General features: G+C 56.7%; 1 protein-coding gene and 1 long non-coding RNA gene across 4 annotated transcripts in view; one reads left to right on the top strand and one right to left on the bottom strand.

Annotated features, from left to right (window-relative positions):
* Nucleotides 1-12807, top strand: part of LOC140918038 (epithelial sodium channel subunit beta) — a 38185-nt gene extending 25378 nt beyond the window's left edge. The window contains exons 12-14 of one of the 2 annotated variants that reach the window (XM_073361613.2): nt 870-931; nt 1176-1251; nt 11873-12807. In XM_073361613.2, coding sequence (XP_073217714.2) covers nt 870-931; nt 1176-1251; nt 11873-12280 — 546 coding nt within the window. In that variant the 3' untranslated portion in view covers nt 12281-12807. Of the gene's footprint in view, nt 1-869; nt 932-1175; nt 1252-2513; nt 3308-11872 lie in introns of those variants that run through there. The other variant, XM_078854496.1, reaches the window with a different exon arrangement.
* The window catches only part of LOC140918040 (uncharacterized), a 55568-nt gene extending 41738 nt beyond the window's left edge, over nt 1-13830 (bottom strand). For both annotated transcript variants that reach the window (XR_012161062.2, XR_012161061.2), the window contains exons 1-2: nt 13579-13830; nt 12276-12433 (exon numbers count right to left, since the gene is read on the bottom strand). This is a non-coding gene — a long non-coding RNA (uncharacterized LOC140918040). The remainder of the gene's footprint in view (nt 1-12275; nt 12434-13578) is intronic.
* Between the last annotated feature and the right edge of the window lie 3961 nt (nt 13831-17791).

The following is a 17791-nucleotide window of genomic DNA, read 5'->3' as shown; positions in this document are numbered from 1 at the left end:
TTTTGATCTGAAAGTGCTGGGTGATGATTCCAGTGTCTTCCAGTCTGAGATACTCAGTCATGGGACAGTATTGAGGAAGTTCTGTCTCCTGTACACATAATTCTCACTCTGAAAGCTGACTCACTGTTTCTATGGAATGTCACTCTCACAGGAGTCAGAAACTTGGAGTGGGACATGGTCCCTTGCATGATATGGGCTATTCCACAGGGGCCCTTTGAGGAGAATAACTGAAATACTGAACTTCTCTTTAAAAACCAAGTAAAGAGCACAGAGCAGAGAAGGTGGTATGCTCGTAGTGGTCTATGTGGCTCAGTAAGCAGGCTGCTGCATTTTTAACCAAATGAAGCATTTTTAAGCCTGGTAGCAGAGCTGGATGGAGGCCAACTTTTGGGACAACTTTTGAGGTTTCATCATTTATTTTTGTTCCACATTGGAATGAACTCTGCTTCCGGTCTGATTCCATTTTCCCAAACTCTCCCTAAGTCATCTCACCACATTCTCTCATCATCAGTTGAGAACAGTGAAGCTAAAACATCAGGGCCTGTAATATGGATTGATAGAAAATTGGAAGCTCTGTAAAATTACCCCTTTTACCATTTCAGCAGGAATTTTCCTGTTGATTTGCTTCTCTGGGCCCTGGTTCTATGGCCTGGAGGAAAGTCACCTGTCTGCAAGTGCTATTGACCGAATCACAAATTCCTTTATGTAGTGTAACATCAACTGTTATTTAGCATGGGCAGGTGCCAGAGATTCCAGCTTTCTGTGTACAGTTTGTGGACCTTGTAGGTGGTATTTTACCTCCCCCATAGCATACGTGGCTCAGAGAGAACATTTCCCATTTCAGTTATGAATCAATTTTCTTTTACTAGGACTGGATTTTCCATATTTTGTCCTATGAAAGAAATCTGTCGACAAATGTGACTCTGGACAGGTGAGTAAAAGAATAGACCATTTTCTCTCTGATCCAAGGGGCCTGTTAATGTTAGATTAGCACAAAACCTGACCATCATCCCAAACGTGTGCCTGTGGGACAGAACAAATCTACTGATGCCGGGGTGCTTGTCTATCAAGCTAGTTGATCACAAAAGCAGCTTATACAGATACCACTTTCTTAAGTAAATGCACAGGGTATACAGGGCTAGAAATGAGTTTTAACTGATCCTTGTGTCCTACAGCAATGGGATCGTCAAGCTAAATATTTACTTTGAAGAGTATAACTACAGAACCACCTCGGAATCTGCGGCTACAACTGTAAGTGCAGTATCAGGCTCCTGCTTCTAACACACGTGCCAGAGCATATTTCCATAGCCTTTTCCAGAAGCCAAATACCTGCAGACTCTGTCACTCAGTCTCTGAGCAGCGTCCATGCTGCTCCCAAGAGGTTAATCTGAAGTATTTAGACCTACCCCCATCACCCGGAGAATGTTAAATGTATCTGTAGTCTGGGACAGAACTCCTACTTCTTGTCAGCACCAGCCTTTACTGGCTGCCTCTCCCTTCCAGCCTCCAAAGCCTGCCACTGCTGCTTGTGGCTCAATGGGAGGGTGGCTGGGTTGTTCAAGGAGGAGGGTGCCTGGGTTGTTCAAGAGCAGCACACAACCTCTCCTTACTCCAGGGGTTGGGGGGTGACATTCTATGCTGCAGCTCTAAGGGTATGTCTACACTACGGAATAAGGTCGAATTTATAGAAGTCGGTTTTTTAGAAATCGGTTTTATATATTCGAGTGTGTGTGTCCCCACAGAAAATGCTCTAAGTGCATTAAGTGCATTAACTCGGCGGAGCACTTCCACAGTACCGAGGCTAGAGTCGACTTCCGGAGCGTTGCACTGTGGGTAGCTATCCCACAGTTCCCGCAGTCTCCGCTGCCCATTGGAATTCTGGGTTGAGATCCCAATGCCTGATGGGGCTAAAACATTGTCGTGGGTGGTTCTGGGTACATATCGTCAGGCCCCCGTTCCCTCCCTCCCTCCGTGAAAGCAAGGGCAGACAATCATTTCGCGCCTTTTTTCCTGAGTTACCTGTGCAGAAGCCATACCACGGCAAGCATGGAGCCCGCTCAGGTAACTGTCACCCTATGTCTCCTGGGTGCTGGCAGACGCGGTACGGCATTACTACACAGTAGCAGCAACCCCTTGCCTTGTGGCAGCAGACGGTACAGTACGACTGGTAGCCGTCATCGTCATGTCCGAGGTGCTCCTGGCCATGTCGGCTGGGAGCGCCTGGGCAGACATGGGCGCAGGGACTAAATTTGGAGTGACTTGACCAGGTCATTCTCTTTAGTCCTGCAGTCAGTCCTATTGAACCGTCTTATAGTGAGCGGGCAGGCGATATGGACTGCTAGCAGTCGTACTGTACCATCTTCTGCCAAGCAGCCATGAGATGTGGATGGCATGCAGTCCTTCTGCACCGTCTGCTGCCAGCCAAAGATGTAAAAGATAGATGGAGTGTATCAAAACAAGAAATAGACCAGATTTGTTTTGTACTCATTTGCTTCCCCCTCTCCCCTGTCTAGGGGACTCATTCTTCTAGATCACACTGCAGTCACTCACAGAGAAGGTGCAGCGAGGTAAATCTAGCCATGTATCAATCAGAGGCCAGGCTAACCTTCTTGTTCCAATAAGGACAATAACTTAGGTGCACCATTTCTTATTGGAACCCTCCGTGAAGTCCTGCCTGAAATACTCCTTGATGTACAGGCACCCCCTTTGTTGATTTTAGCTCCCTGAAGCCAACCCTGTAAGCCGTGTCGTCAGTCGCCCCTCCCTCCGTCAGAGCAACGGCAGACAATCGTTCCGCGCCTTTTTTCTGTGCGGACGCCATACCAAGGCAAGCATGGAGGCCGCTGAGCTCATTTTGGGAATTAGGAGCACATCAACCACCACACGCATTATCCAGCAGTATATGCAACACCAGAACCTGGCAACGCGATACCGGGTGAGGAGGCGACATCAGCGCGGTCCCGTGAGTGATCAGGACATGGACACAGATTTCTCTGAAAGCATGGGCCCTGCCAATGCATGCATCATGGTGCTAATGGGGCAGGTTCATGCTGTGGAACGCCGATTCTGGGCTCGGGAAACAAGCACAGACTGGTGGGACCGCATAGTGTTGCGGGTCTGGGACGATTCCCAGTGGCTGCAAAACTTTCGCATGCGTAAGGGCACTTTCATGGAACTTTGTGACTTGCTTTCCCCTGCCCTGAAGCGCATGAATACCAGGATGAGAGCAGCCCTCACAGTTGAGAAGCGAGTGGCGATAGCCCTGTGGAAGCTTGCAACGCCAGACAGCTACCGGTCAGTTGGGAATCAATTTGGAGTGGGCAAATCTACTGTGGGGGCTGCTGTGATGCAAGTAGCCCACGCAATCAAAGATCTGCTGATATCAAGGGTAGTGACCCTGGGAAATGTGCAGGTCATAGTGGATGGCTTTGCTGCAATGGGATTCCCTAACTGTGGTGGGGCTATAGACGGAACCCATATCCCTATCTTGGCACCGGAGCACCAAGCTGCCGAGTACATAAACCGCAAGGGGTACTTTTCGATAGTGCTGCAAGCTCTGGTGGATCACAAGGGACGTTTCACCAACATCAACGTGGGATGGCCGGGAAAGGTGCATGATGCTCGCATCTTCAGGAACTCTGGTCTGTTTCAAAAGCTGCAGGAAGGGACTTTCTTCCCAGACCAGAAAATAACTGTTGGGGATGTTGAAATGCCTATATGTATCCTTGGGGACCCAGCCTACCCCTTAATCCCATGGCTCATGAAGCCGTACACAGGCAGCCTGGACAGTAGTCAGGAGCTGTTCAACTACAGGCTGAGCAAGTGCAGAATGGTGGTAGAATGTGCATTTGGACGTTTAAAGGCGCGCTGGCGCAGTTTACTGACTCGCTTAGACCTCAGCGAAACCAATATTCCCACTGTTATTACTGCTTGCTGTGTGCTCCACAATATCTGTGAGAGTAAGGGGGAGACGTTTATGGCGGGGTGGGAGGTTGAGGCAAATCGCCTGGCTGCTGGTTACGCGCAGCCAGACACCAGGGTGGTTAGAAGAGCACAGGAGGGCGCGGTACGCATCAGAGAAGCTTTGAAAACCAGTTTCATGACTGGGCAGGCTACAGTGTGAAAGTTCTGTTTGTTTCTCCTTGTTGAAACCCCCCGCCCCTTGGTTCACTCTACTTCCCTGTAAGCTAACCACCCGCCCCTCCTCCCTTCAATCACCGCTTGCAGAGGCAATAAAGTCATTGTTGCTTCACATTCATGCATTCTTTATTCATTCATCACACAAATAGGGGGATGACTACCAAGGTAGCCCAGGAGGGGTGGTGGAGGAGGGAAGGAAAATGCCGCACAGCACTTTAAAAGTTTACAACTTTAAAATTTATTGAATGATAGCCTTCTTTTTTTTGGGCAATCCTCTGTGGTGGAGTGGCTGGTTGGCCGGAGGCCCCCCCACCGCGTTCTTGGGCGTCTGGGTGTGGAGGCTATGGAACTTGGGGAGGAGGGCGGTTGGTTACAGAGGGGCTGCAGTGGCAGTCTGTGCTCCAGCTGCCTTTGCTGCAGCTCAACCATACACTGGAGCATACTGGTTTGGTCCTGCAGCAGCCTCAGCATTGAATCCTGCCTCCTCTCATCACGCTGCCGCCACATTTGAGCTTCAGCCCTGTCTTCAGCCCGCCACTTACTCTCTTCAGCCCGCCACTTACTCTCTTCAGCCCTCCACCTCTCCTCCCGGTCATTTTGTGCTTTCCTGCACTCTGACATTATTTGCCTCCACGCATTCGTCTGTGCTCTGTCAGTGTGGGAGGACAGCATGAGCTCGGAGAACATTTCATCGCGAGTGCGTTTTTTTTTCTTTCTAAGCTTCACTAGCCTCTGGGAAGGAGAAGATCCTGTGATCATTGAAACACATGCAGCTGGTGGAGAAAAAAAAAGGGACAGCGGTATTTAAAAAGACACATTTTATAAAACAGTGGCTACACTCTTTCAGGGTAAACCTTGCTGTTAACATTACATACATAGCACATGTGCTTTCGTTACAAGGTCGCATTTTGCCTCCTCCCACTGCGTGACTAACCCCTCAACCTTCCCCCCTCCCTGTGGCTAACAGCAGGGAACATTTCTGTTTAGCCACAGGCAAACAGCCCAGCAGGAATGGGCTCCTCTGAGTGTCCCCTGAAGAAAAGCCCTCTATTTCAACCAGGTGACCATGAATTATATCTCACTCTCCTGAGGATAACACAGAGAGATAAAGAACGGATTTTGGTTGAATGCCAGCAAACATACACTGCAATGCTTTGTTCTACAGTGATTCCCGAGTACGTGTTACTGGCCTGGAGTGGTAAAGTGTCCTACCATGAAGGACGCAATAAGGCTGCCCTCCCCAGAAACCTTTTGCAAAGGCTTTAGGACTACATCTAGGAGAACCGCAAATGCCAGGGCAAAGTAATCCTTTCACATGCTTGCTTTTAAACCATGTATAGCATTTTAAAAGGTACACTCACCAGAGGTCCCTTCTCCGCCTGCTGGGTCTAGGAGGCAGCCTTGGGTGGGTTCGGGGGGTACTGGCTCCAGGTCTAGGGTGAGAAACAGTTCCTGGCTGTCGGGAAAACCGGTTTCTCCGCTTGCTTGCTGTGAGCTATCATCTTCTTCGTCCCCAAAACCTGCTTCCGTATTGCCTCCATCTCCATTGAAGGAGTCAAACAACACGGCTGGGGTAGTGGTGGCTGAACCCCCTAAAATGGCATGCAGCTCATCATAGAAGCGGCATGTTTGCAGCTCTGACTCAGAGCGGCTGTTCGCCTCTCTGGTTTTCTGGTAGGCTTGCATCAGCTCCTTCAGTTTCACGCGGCACTGCTTCGGGTCCCTGTTATGGCCTCTGTCCTTCATGCCCTGGGAGATTTTCACAAAGGTTTTGGCATTTCGAAAACTGGAACGGAGTTCTGATAGCACGGATTCCTCTCCCCAAACAGCGATCAGATCCCGTACCTCCCGTTCGGTCCATGCTGGAGCTCTTTTGCGATTCTGGGACTCCATCACCGTCACCTGTGCTGATGAGCTCTGCATGGTCACCTGCAGCTTGCCACGCTGGCCAAACAGGAAATGAGATTCAAAAGTTTGCGGTTGTTTTCCTGTCTACCTGGCCAGTGCATCTGAGTTGAGAGTGCTGTCCAGAGCGGTCAGAATGGAGCACTCTGGGATAGCTCCCGGAGGCCAATACCATCGAATTGTGTCCACAGTACCCCAAATTCGAGCCGGCAACATCGATTTAAGTGCTAATCCACCTGTCAGGGGTGGAGTAAGGAAATCGATTTTAAGAGCCCTTTAAGTCGAAATAAAGGGCTTCACTGTGTGGACGGGTGCAGGTTTACATCGATTTAACGCTGCTAAATTCGACCTAAAGTCCTAGTGTAGACCAGGGCTATGACTTTAGGTCGAATTTAGCAGCGTTAAATCGATTTAAACCTGCACCCGTCCACACAGTGAAGCCCTTTATTTCGACTTAAAGGGCTCTTAAAATCGATTTCCTTACTCCACCCCTGACAAGTGGATTAGCGCTTAAATCGACGTTCCCGGCTCGAATTTGGGGTACTGTGGACACAATTCGATGGTATTGGCCTCCGGGAGCTATCCCAGAGTGCTCCATTCTGACCGCTCTGGACAGCACTCTCAACTCAGATGCACTGGCCAGGTAGACAGGAAAACAACCGCAAACTTTTGAATCTCATTTCCTGTTTGGCCAGCGTGGCAAGCTGCAGGTGACCATGCAGAGCTCATCAGCACAGGTGACCGTGATGGAGTCCCAGAATCGCAAAAGAGCTCCAGCATGGACCGAATGGGAGGTACGGGATCTGATCGCTGTTTGGGGAGAGGAATCCGTGCTATCAGAACTCCGTTCCAGTTTTCGAAATGCCAAAACCTTTGTGAAAATCTCCCAGGGCATGAAGGACAGAGGCCATAACAGGGACCCGAAGCAGTGCCGCGTGAAACTGAAGGAGCTGATGCAAGCCTACCGGAAAACCAGAGAGGCGAACAGCCGCTCTGGGTCAGAGCCCCAAACATGCCGCTTCTATGATGAGCTGCATGCCATTTTAGGGGGTTCAGCCACCACTACCCCAGCCGTGTTGTTTGACTCCTTCAATGGAGATGGAGGCAATACGGAAGCAGGTTTTGGGGACGAAGAAGATGATAGCTCACAGCAAGCAAGCGGAGAAACCGGTTTTCCCGACAGCCAGGAACTGTTTCTCACCCTAGACCTGGAGCCAGTACCCCCCGAGCCCACCCAAGGCTGCCTCCTAGACCCAGCAGGCGGAGAAGGGACCTCTGGTGAGTGTACCTTTTAAAATGCTATACATGGTTTAAAAGCAAGCATGTGAAAGGATTACTTTGCCCTGGCATTTGCGGTTCTCCTAGATGTAGTCCTAAAGCCTTTGCAAAAGGTTTCTGGGGAGGGCAGCCTTATTGCATCCTTCATGGTAGGACACTTTACCACTCCAGGCCAGTAACACGTACTCGGGAATCACTGTAGAACAAAGCATTGCAGTGTATGTTTGCTGGCATTCAACCAAAATCCGTTCTTTATCTCTCTGTGTTATCCTCAGGAGAGTGAGATATAATTCATGGTCACCTGGTTGAAATAGAGGGCTTTTCTTCAGGGACACTCAGAGGTGCCCGTTCCTGCTGGGCTGTTTGCCTGTGGCTAAACAGAAATGTTCCCCGCTGTTAGCCACAGGGAGGGGGGAAGGTTGAGGGGGTAGTCACGCGGTGGGAGGAGGCAAAATGCGACCTTGTAACGAAAGCACATGTGCTATGTATGTAATGTTAACAGCAAGGTTTACCCTGAAAGAGTGTAGCCACTGTTTTATAAAATGTGTCTTTTTAAATACCGCTGTCCCTTTTTTTTTCTCCACCAGCTGCATGTGTTTCAATGATCACAGGATCTTCTCCTTCCCAGAGGCTAGTGAAGCTTAGAAAGAAAAAAAAACGCACTCGCGATGAAATGTTCTCCGAGCTCATGCTGTCCTCCCACACTGACAGAGCACAGACGAATGCGTGGAGGCAAATAATGTCAGAGTGCAGGAAAGCACAAAATGACCGGGAGGAGAGGTGGCGGGCTGAAGAGAGTAAGTGGCGGGCTGAAGAGAGTAAGTGGCGGGCTGAAGACAGGGCTGAAGCTCAAATGTGGCGGCAGCGTGATGAGAGGAGGCAGGATTCAATGCTGAGGCTGCTGCAGGACCAAACCAGTATGCTCCAGTGTATGGTTGAGCTGCAGCAAAGGCAGCTGGAGCACAGACTGCCACTGCTGCCCCTCTGTAACCAACCGCCCTCCTCCCCAAGTTCCATAGCCTCCACACCCAGACGCCCAAGAACGCGGTGGGGGGGCCTCTGGCCAACCAGCCACTCCACCACAGAGGATTGCCCAAAAAGAAAGAAGGCTGTCATTCAATAAATTTTAAAGTTGTAAACTTTTAAAGTGCTGTGCTTAAAGTGCTGTGTGGCATTTTCCTTCCCTCCTCCATCACCCCTCCTGGGATACCTTGGTAGTCATCTCCCTACTTGTGTGATGAATGAATAACGAATGCATGACTGTGAAGCAGCAATGACTTTATTGCCTCTGCAAGCGTGATTGAAGGGAGGAGGGGCGGGTGGTTAGCTTACAGGGAAGTAGAGTGAACCAAGGGGTGGGGGGTTTCATCAAGGAGAAACAAACAGAACTTTCACACCGTAGCCTGCCCAGTCATGAAACTGGTTTTCAAAGCTTCTCTGATGCGTACCGCGCCCTCCTGTGCTCTTCTAACCACCCTGGTGTCTGGCTGCGCGTAACCAGCAGCTAGGCGATTTGCCTCAGCCTCCCACCCCGCCATAAACGTCTCCCCCTTACTCTCACAGATATTGTGGAGCACACAGCAAGCAGTAATAATAGTGGGAATATTGGTTTCGCTGAGGTCTAAGCGAGCCAGTAAACTGCGCCAGCGCGCCTTTAAACGTCCAAATGCACATTCTACCAACATTCTGCACTTGCTCAGCCTGTAGTTGAACAGCTCCTGACTACTGTCCAGGCTGCCTGTGTACGGCTTCATGAGCCATGACATTAAGGGGTAGACTGGGTCCCCAAGGATACATATAGGCATTTCAACATCCCCAACAGTTATTTTCTGGTCTGGGAATAAAGTCCCTTCCTGTAGCTTTTGAAACAGACCAGAGTTCCTGAAGATGCGAGCATCATGCACCTTTCCCGGCCATCCCACGTTGATGTTGGTGAAACGTCCCTTGTGATCCACCAGAGCTTGCAGCACTATTGAAAAGTACCCCTTGCGGTTTATGTACTCGGCGGCTTGGTGCTCCGGTGCCAAGATAGGGATATGGGTTCCGTCTATAGCCCCACCACAGTTAGGGAATCCCATTGCAGCAAAGCCATCCACTATGACCTGCACATTTCCCAGGGTCACTACCCTTGATATCAGCAGATCTTTGATTGCGTGAGCTACTTGCATAACAGCAGCCCCCACAGTAGATTTGCCCACTCCAAATTGATTCCCAACTGACCGGTAGCTGTCTGGTGTTGCAAGCTTCCACAGGGCTATCGCCACTCGCTTCTCAACTGTGAGGGCTGCTCTCATCCTGGTATTCATGCGCTTCAGGGCAGGGGAAAGCAAGTCACAAAGTTCCATGAAAGTGCCCTTACGCATGCGAAAGTTTCGCAGCCACTGGGAATCGTCCCAGACCTGCAACACTGTGCGGTCCCACCAGTCTGTGCTTGTTTCCCGAGCCCAGAATCGGCGTTCCACAGCATGAACCTGCCCCATTAGCACCATGATGCATGCATTGGCAGGGCCCATGCTTTCAGAGAAATCTGTGTCCATGTCCTGATCACTCACGGGACCGCGCTGACGTCGCCTCCTCGCCCGGTATCGCGTTGCCATGTTCTGGTGTTGCATATACTGCTGGATAATGCGTGTGGTGGTTGATGTGCTCCTAATTCCCAAAATGAGCTCAGCGGCCTCCATGCTTGCCTTGGTATGGCGTCCGCACAGAAAAAAGGCGCGGAACGATTGTCTGCCGTTGCTCTGACGGAGGGAGGGGCGACTGACGACACGGCTTACAGGGTTGGCTTCAGGGAGCTAAAATCAACAAAGGGGGTGCCTGTACATCAAGGAGTATTTCAGGCAGGACTGCACGGAGGGTTCCAATAAGAAATGGTGCACCTAAGTTATCGTTGTTATTGGAACAAGGAGGTTAGCCTGGCCTCTGATTGATACATGGCTAGATTTACCTCGCTGCACCTTCTCTGTGAGTGACTGCAGTGTGATCTAGACAGGGGAGGAGGAAAATGAGTACAAAACAAATCTGGTCTATTTCTTGTTTTGATACACTCCATCTATCTTTTACATCTTTGGCTGGCAGCAGACGGTGCAGAAGGACTGCATGCCATCCACATCTCATGGCTGCTTGGCAGAAGATGGTACAGTACGACTGCTAGCCATCTTCATCTCTTGCCTGCCTGGCATAAGATGGTACAATACGACTGCTAGCAATCCTCATCTCTTGCCTGCCTGGCAGAAGATGGTACAGTACGACTGCTAGCAGTCCGTATCGCCTGCCCGCTCACCATAAGACGGTTCAATAGGACTGCAGGACTAAAGAGAATGACCTGGTCAAGTCACTCCAAATTTAGTCCCTGCGCCCATGTCTGCCCAGGCGCTCCTGATCGACCTCACAGAGGCGACCAGGAGCACCTCAGACATGACTATGACGGCTACCAGTCGTACTGTTCCGTCTGCTGCCACAAGGCAAGGGGTTGCTGCTACTGTGTAGCAATGCCGTACCGCGTCTGCCAGCACCCAGGAGACATAGGGTGACGGTTACCTGAGCGGGCTCCATGCTTGCCGTGGTATGGCGTCTGCACAGGTAACTCAGGAAAAAAGGCGCGAAATGATTGTCTGCCCTTGCTTTCACGGGGGGAGGGAGGGAACGGGGGCCTGACGATATGTACCCAGAACCACCCGCGACAATGTTTTAGCCCCATCAGGCATTGGGATATCAACCCAGAATTCCAATGGGCAGCGGAGACTGCGGGAACTGTGGGATAGCTACCCACAGTGCAACGCTCCGGAAGTCGACGCTTGCCTCGGTACTGTGGAAGCGCTCCGCCGAGTTAATGCACTTAATGCACTTAGAGCATTTTCTGTGGGGACGCACACACTCGAATATATAAAACCGATTTCTAAAAAAACGACTTCTATAAATTCGACCTAATTTCGTAGTGTAGACATACCCCTAGTGTAGACCAGGGCTAAGAGGTGCAGCAGGAACTCACAGGCAGGGGAGGCATTATGCCACATTTGTACCCTCCCCAGCCTGGGCTATTTCAGGGCCTAGACTAGGCTCCTGTTATAACATAGAGTCGTGGGGGCCCTAAGTTATGGCAGCTGCCATGTGGCCCACAGAATTTTCTGGAACCTCCACAGTGCTGCATCCCTGGGCTCCATCCCTGACTTGATCCTCAGAACCCCAGCCCTAGGGCTTGTGAGGGGGCACTCTAGAGGCAAATTTACAGCTGCCTTCTGCCGTTCCTGCAATGGGTTAACCCTGCCCCAATCAGATATGGGCCTTTATGCCATTCCAGCACTTCTTCGTAGTGTAAAGAGGTGTGGGTGGGGGGCGATCATCTCACTCTCTACCTTAACTGCACTCCTTGGCAGCAAATTGAGGGGCTGAGCTAAATGTTGCCGGTGTTAGGCTCTGACCACTTATAGTCACCTGCTTAAATATTTTAAGAAATCCTCAGTGAACAGCTGCTCAATGGCATCTTGGGCTGACTGCAGACTAGGATCCTGCCCGGAACTCCCCTCACTTTCCTGATTTCCTGTTACAGCTCTTTCTGCTTGTGAGGGAATTGGAAGGCCTGTTCTCATTCTGGATGGGCGGCTCGGTGCTGTGCCTCATTGAATTTGGAGAAATCATCATTGACTTTCTGTGGGTCACCATAATTAATATCATCAGTTGGTGCAAAGGCCTGAAGCAGAAGCGAGCCCTGGCCCAGTACCCAGATACACCTCCGACAGTGTCAGAGCTGTCACAGGCTCATGTCAATTTTGGGTTCCAACATGAAAAATCCCATTTCAACCCCAATAATGAAACTTATCCCAATGAAGAAATCCCACCAGAACCCGGCACTCCGCCCCCGCACTACGATTCACTGCGCATTCAGCCCCTGGATTTCACAGAATCAGACAGCGATGGAGGGGGCCAGATCAACACTGAATGCAATTTATCACCTTAATCTAACTGTCCCAACGAAGAGCCTGGTCTGCCGGGGCTCTGCGATTCACTCTGAACACTTTGTTCTTAAAACTCCAAAATATAAACCCACTGAAGAAGCCCAGTCTTGCAAGGTGAACTCTTGGAGAAATTCTGCACCAAAAAATTAAATATTCTGCAACAAAAAAATATAAAATTCTGTGCACAATATTTTAAAATTCTTCAAAATTCAGCATATTTTGTCAAAATAACACAATATAATCACACGGGTTTCAATTATTTGTGGTCATTTATTTCAAAATAACTGTCAGCAAGTATGTAACAATTCAGACAACAAAAAAGAACCAGGAAATGTTTTCTGACAAATAGATTCCTTACTAGGCATATTAATACAGAACTCTGAGATTCATTTAAACTACACTACAGAACTGCATTTCCTGCACCCCTCAGAAGCAGTGCAAAGGTTTGGGGGAGTCAGGGGTAACGGAGGAGCTGAGGGAGAGGGAAGTGAATTGCTGGAAAGGAGCCCGGGTGTGAACTTGGAAGGTTGTTGGGTATAAGTGGGAAAAGTATGGAACAGGGTTTTTTGGGGGGTGAGGAGGGGTTGTTAGGGAGCTTCCCCCATGCAGAGCCTGGCTCCTAGCCTCTCCCCTTCAGTCAGGCACATCCGCCCCCTCCCACGTATTCCTGCACCCCCATGTGTCCCTCCACCCCCACTCAGACACCCACTCCCCCATCCCCATGTGTCTCTGTGCCCTCACCCAGCCACTCCCTGTCCCTATGTAGCTCTGCACCCCTCCCCCATCACTATGTGGCCCTATGCCTCCACTCTCATTTAGCCCCGTCCTCCACCACTGGCCCTTATGAGTCCCTGTCTGACCCCACCCAGCACTGCGTGCTGTCTGTCTCCCAATAGCACCTGTCTCTTGACCTGGCCTGACAGGCTCTTTCTCTTCCCTTGCTGGCCAGGAGCTGCTGCTGTGTTCTAGCGCCAGGCTGCCCTCTGGTGCGCAAAAGGCGGAACTCAGAAGTTAGTTTCTGCTCAGCGCCGCAGCTGTTCTTGTGCCACAGCACTGTCTGGTGGGAAAATGGCAGAACTGCAGCAGCATTTTGGCAGAAACTTGTGATAATACGCACAGCTCATTGATTACGCGCGCCTGCAGCAGTGCAGAATTCCCCCGGGGTAAAAGTGCAAGTGTCTGGCCCCAGCCCAGCTTGTCGGCACACGGGTAAATGAGCCCCCAGAAAGGCAAAGTGCCAGCAAATACATTCAGCTTCCCCCCTATTTCTCAGCCAGTGGTCTCTGGCAGTGCGAATTACCTAGTGTCTTTGCGAGCCAGCATTGGGCGGATTCAGTCAAAGCCTTTGCCCACCACGGGCCAAGCGCGCAGCCCGCCGAGACAAGGAGGGCGAGGGACTCGCTTTGCTGGGACCAGGGCGGCCAACGTCCTTCTCGCACAGAACCGGACACCCGGGTCCTGCCCCTCCCCCGAGGCCCCCGGCATGCTGGGCGGGCTGGGGGCTCTGGGGTGGGGAGGGGGCGCTGGGGGGCAGGGGCTCCGGGAGGGGAGTTTGGGGGGTGGGGGGCGCTGGGGGCGGGGGCTCCAGGAGGGGAGTTTAGGGGTGGGGGGGACGGCAGGGGCTCCGGGAGGGGAGTTTGGCGGTGCGGGAGGTGGTTGCACTCTGGGTGGGGAGGGGGTGCTGGGGGCGGGGGCTCTGGGAGGGGAGTTTGGGGGTGGGTGGGTGGGTGCTGGGGGGCAGGGGCTCTGGGAGGGGAGTTGGGGGTGCGGGGGGTGGTTGCACTCTGGGTGGGGAGGGGGTGCTGGGGGCAGGGGCTCCAGGAGGGAAGTTTAGGGGTGGGGGGGATAGTGGGGGCGGGGGCTCCGGGAGGGGAGATTGGGGGTGCGGGGGGTGGTGGCACTCTGGGTGGGGAGGGGGTGCTGGGGGCAGGGGTGGGGGCTCCGGGAGGGGAGTTTGGGGGTGGGTGGGGGGGACGATGGGGGCGGGGGCTCTGGGAGGGGAGTTTGGGGGTGCGGGGGGTGGTTGCACTCTGGGTGGGGAGGGGGTGCTGGGGGCAGGGGCTCCGGGAGGGGAGTTTGGGGGTAGGGGGGCGCTGGGGGCAGGGGCTCCAGGAGGGGAGCTTAGGGGTGGGGGGGACGGCAGGGGCTCCGGGAGGGGAGTTTGGGGGTGCGGGAGGTGGTTGCACTCTGGGTGGGGAGGGGGTGCTGGGGGCGGGGGCTCCGGGAGGGGAGTTTAGGGGTGGGGGGGACGGCGGGGGCTCCGGGAGGGGAGTTTGGGGGTGGGGGGGCGCTGGGGGCGGGGGCTCCAGGAGGGGAGTTTAGGGGTGGGGGGGACGGCGGGGGCTCCGGGAGGGGAGTTTGGGGGTGGGGGGGCGCTGGGGGCGGGGGCTCCAGGAGGGGAGTTTAGGGGTTCGGGGGGTGGTGGCACTCTGGGTGTGGGGGGGTGCTGGGGGCAGGGGCGGGGGCTCCGGGAGGGGAGTTTAGGGGTGGGGGGGACGGCGGGGGCTCCGGGAGGGGAGTTTGGGGGTGGGGGTGGGGCGCTGGGGGCGGGGGCTCCGGGAGGGGAGTTTAGGGGTGGGGGGGGACGGCGGGGGCTCCGGGAGGGGAGTTTGGGGGTGGGGGGGCGCTGGGGGCGGGGGCTCCAGGAGGGGAGTTTAGGGGTGGGGGGGACGGCGGGGGCTCCAGGAGGGGAGTTTGGGGGTGGGGGTGGGGCGCTGGGGGCGGGGGCTCCAGGAGGGGAGTTTAGGGGTTCGGGGGGTGGTGGCACTCTGGGTGTGGGGGGGTGCTGGGGGCAGGGGCGGGGGCTCCGGGAGGGGAGTTTAGGGGTGGGGGGGACGGCGGGGGCTCCGGGAGGGGAGTTTGGGGGTGGGGGTGGGGCGCTGGGGGCGGGGGCTCCGGGAGGGGAGTTTGGGGGTGGGGGTGGGGCGCTGGGGACGGGGGCTCCGGGAGGGGAGTTTAGGGGTGGGGGGGCGGGGGCTCCAGGAGGGGAGTTTAGGGGTGGGGGACGGCGGGGGGTGCGGGAGGGGGTGCTGGGGGCAGGGGCGGGGGCTCCGGGAGGGGAGTTTGGGGGGGGCGCTGGGGGCGGGGGCTCCAGGAGGGGAGTTTGGGGGGGGCGCTGGGGGCGGGGGCTCCAGGAGGGGAGTTTAGGGGTTCGGGGGGTGGTGGGGGCAGGGGCAGGGGCTCCAGGAGGGGAGTTTAGGGGTGGGGGGGATAGTGGGGGCGGGGGCTCCGGGAGGGGAGTTTAGGGGTGGGGGGGATAGTGGGGGCGGGGGCTCCGGGAGGGGAGTTTAGGGGTGGGGGACGGCGGGGGGTGCGGGAGGGGGTGCTGGGGGCAGGGGCGGGGGCTCCGGGAGGGGAGTTTGGGGGGGGGCGCTGGGGGCGGGGGCTCCAGGAGGGGAGTTTGGGGGGGGCGCTGGGGGCAGGGGCTCCAGGAGGGGAGTTTAGGGGTTCGGGGGGTGGTGGGGGCAGGGGCGGGGGCTCCAGGAGGGGAGTTTAGGGGTGGGGGGGATAGTGGGGGCGGGGGCTCCGGGAGGGGAGTTTAGGGGTGGGGGGGATAGTGGGGGCGGGGGCTCCGGGAGGGGAGTTTAGGGGTGGGGGACGGCGGGGGGTGCGGGAGGGGGTGCTGGGGGCAGGGGCGGGGGCTCCGGGAGGGGAGTTTGGGGGGGGGCGCTGGGGCTCCAGGAGGGGAGTTTGGGGGGGGCGCTGGGGGCGGGGGCTCCAGGAGGGGAGTTTAGGGGTTCGGGGGGTGGTGGGGGCAGGGGCGGGGGCTCCAGGAGGGGAGTTTAGGGGTGGGGGGGATAGTGGGGGCGGGGGCTCCAGGAGGGGAGTTTAGGGGTGGGGGACGGCGGGGGGTGCGGGAGGGGGTGCTGGGGGCAGGGGCGGGGGCTCCGGGAGGGGAGTTTGGGGGGGGGCGCTGGCTCCAGGAGGGGAGTTTGGGGGGGGCGCTGGGGGCGGGGGCTCCAGGAGGGGAGTTTAGGGGTTCGGGGGGTGGTGGGGGCAGGGGCGGGGGCTCCAGGAGGGGAGTTTAGGGGTGGGGGGGATAGTGGGGGCGGGGGCTCCGGGAGGGGAGTTTAGGGGTGGGGGGGATAGTGGGGGCGGGGGCTCCGGGAGGGGAGATTGGGGGTGCGGGGGGTGGTGGCACTCTGGGTGGGGAGGGGGTGCTGGGGGCAGGGGTGGGGGCTCCGGGAGGGGAGTTTGGGGGTGGGTGGGGGGGACGATGGGGGCGGGGGCTCTGGGAGGGGAGTTTGGGGGTGCGGGGGGTGGTTGCACTCTGGGTGGGGAGGGGGTGCTGGGGGCAGGGGCTCCGGGAGGGGAGTTTGGGGGTAGGGGGGCGCTGGGGGCAGGGGCTCCAGGAGGGGAGCTTAGGGGTGGGGGGGACGGCAGGGGCTCCGGGAGGGGAGTTTGGGGGTGCGGGAGGTGGTTGCACTCTGGGTGGGGAGGGGGTGCTGGGGGCGGGGGCTCCGGGAGGGGAGTTTAGGGGTGGGGGGGACGGCGGGGGCTCCGGGAGGGGAGTTTGGGGGTGGGGGGGCGCTGGGGGCGGGGGCTCCAGGAGGGGAGTTTAGGGGTGGGGGGGACGGCGGGGGCTCCGGGAGGGGAGTTTGGGGGTGGGGGGGCGCTGGGGGCGGGGGCTCCAGGAGGGGAGTTTAGGGGTTCGGGGGGTGGTGGCACTCTGGGTGTGGGGGGGTGCTGGGGGCAGGGGCGGGGGCTCCGGGAGGGGAGTTTAGGGGTGGGGGGGACGGCGGGGGCTCCGGGAGGGGAGTTTGGGGGTGGGGGTGGGGCGCTGGGGGCGGGGGCTCCGGGAGGGGAGTTTAGGGGTGGGGGGGACGGCGGGGGCTCCGGGAGGGGAGTTTGGGGGTGGGGGGGCGCTGGGGGCGGGGGCTCCAGGAGGGGAGTTTAGGGGTGGGGGGGACGGCGGGGGCTCCAGGAGGGGAGTTTGGGGGTGGGGGTGGGGCGCTGGGGGCGGGGGCTCCAGGAGGGGAGTTTAGGGGTTCGGGGGGTGGTGGCACTCTGGGTGTGGGGGGGTGCTGGGGGCAGGGGCGGGGGCTCCGGGAGGGGAGTTTAGGGGTGGGGGGGACGGCGGGGGCTCCGGGAGGGGAGTTTGGGGGTGGGGGTGGGGCGCTGGGGGCGGGGGCTCCGGGAGGGGAGTTTGGGGGTGGGGGTGGGGCGCTGGGGACGGGGGCTCCGGGAGGGGAGTTTGGGGGTGGGGGGGCGGGGGCTCCGGGAGGGGAGTTTAGGGGTGGGGGACGGCGGGGGGTGCGGGAGGGGGTGCTGGGGGCAGGGGCGGGGGCTCCGGGAGGGGAGTTTGGGGGGGGCGCTGGGGGTGGGGGCTCCAGGAGGGGAGTTTGGGGGGGGCGCTGGGGGCGGGGGCTCCAGGAGGGGAGTTTAGGGGTTCGGGGGGTGGTGGGGGCAGGGGCAGGGGCTCCAGGAGGGGAGTTTAGGGGTGGGGGGGATAGTGGGGGCGGGGGCTCCGGGAGGGGAGTTTAGGGGTGGGGGGGATAGTGGGGGCGGGGGCT

Source organism: Lepidochelys kempii, chromosome 10, assembly GCF_965140285.1.
Source record: "Lepidochelys kempii isolate rLepKem1 chromosome 10, rLepKem1.hap1, whole genome shotgun sequence".
Taxonomy (NCBI): Eukaryota; Metazoa; Chordata; order Testudines; family Cheloniidae; genus Lepidochelys; species Lepidochelys kempii.
This window is presented reverse-complemented; position numbering and strand designations above follow the sequence as displayed.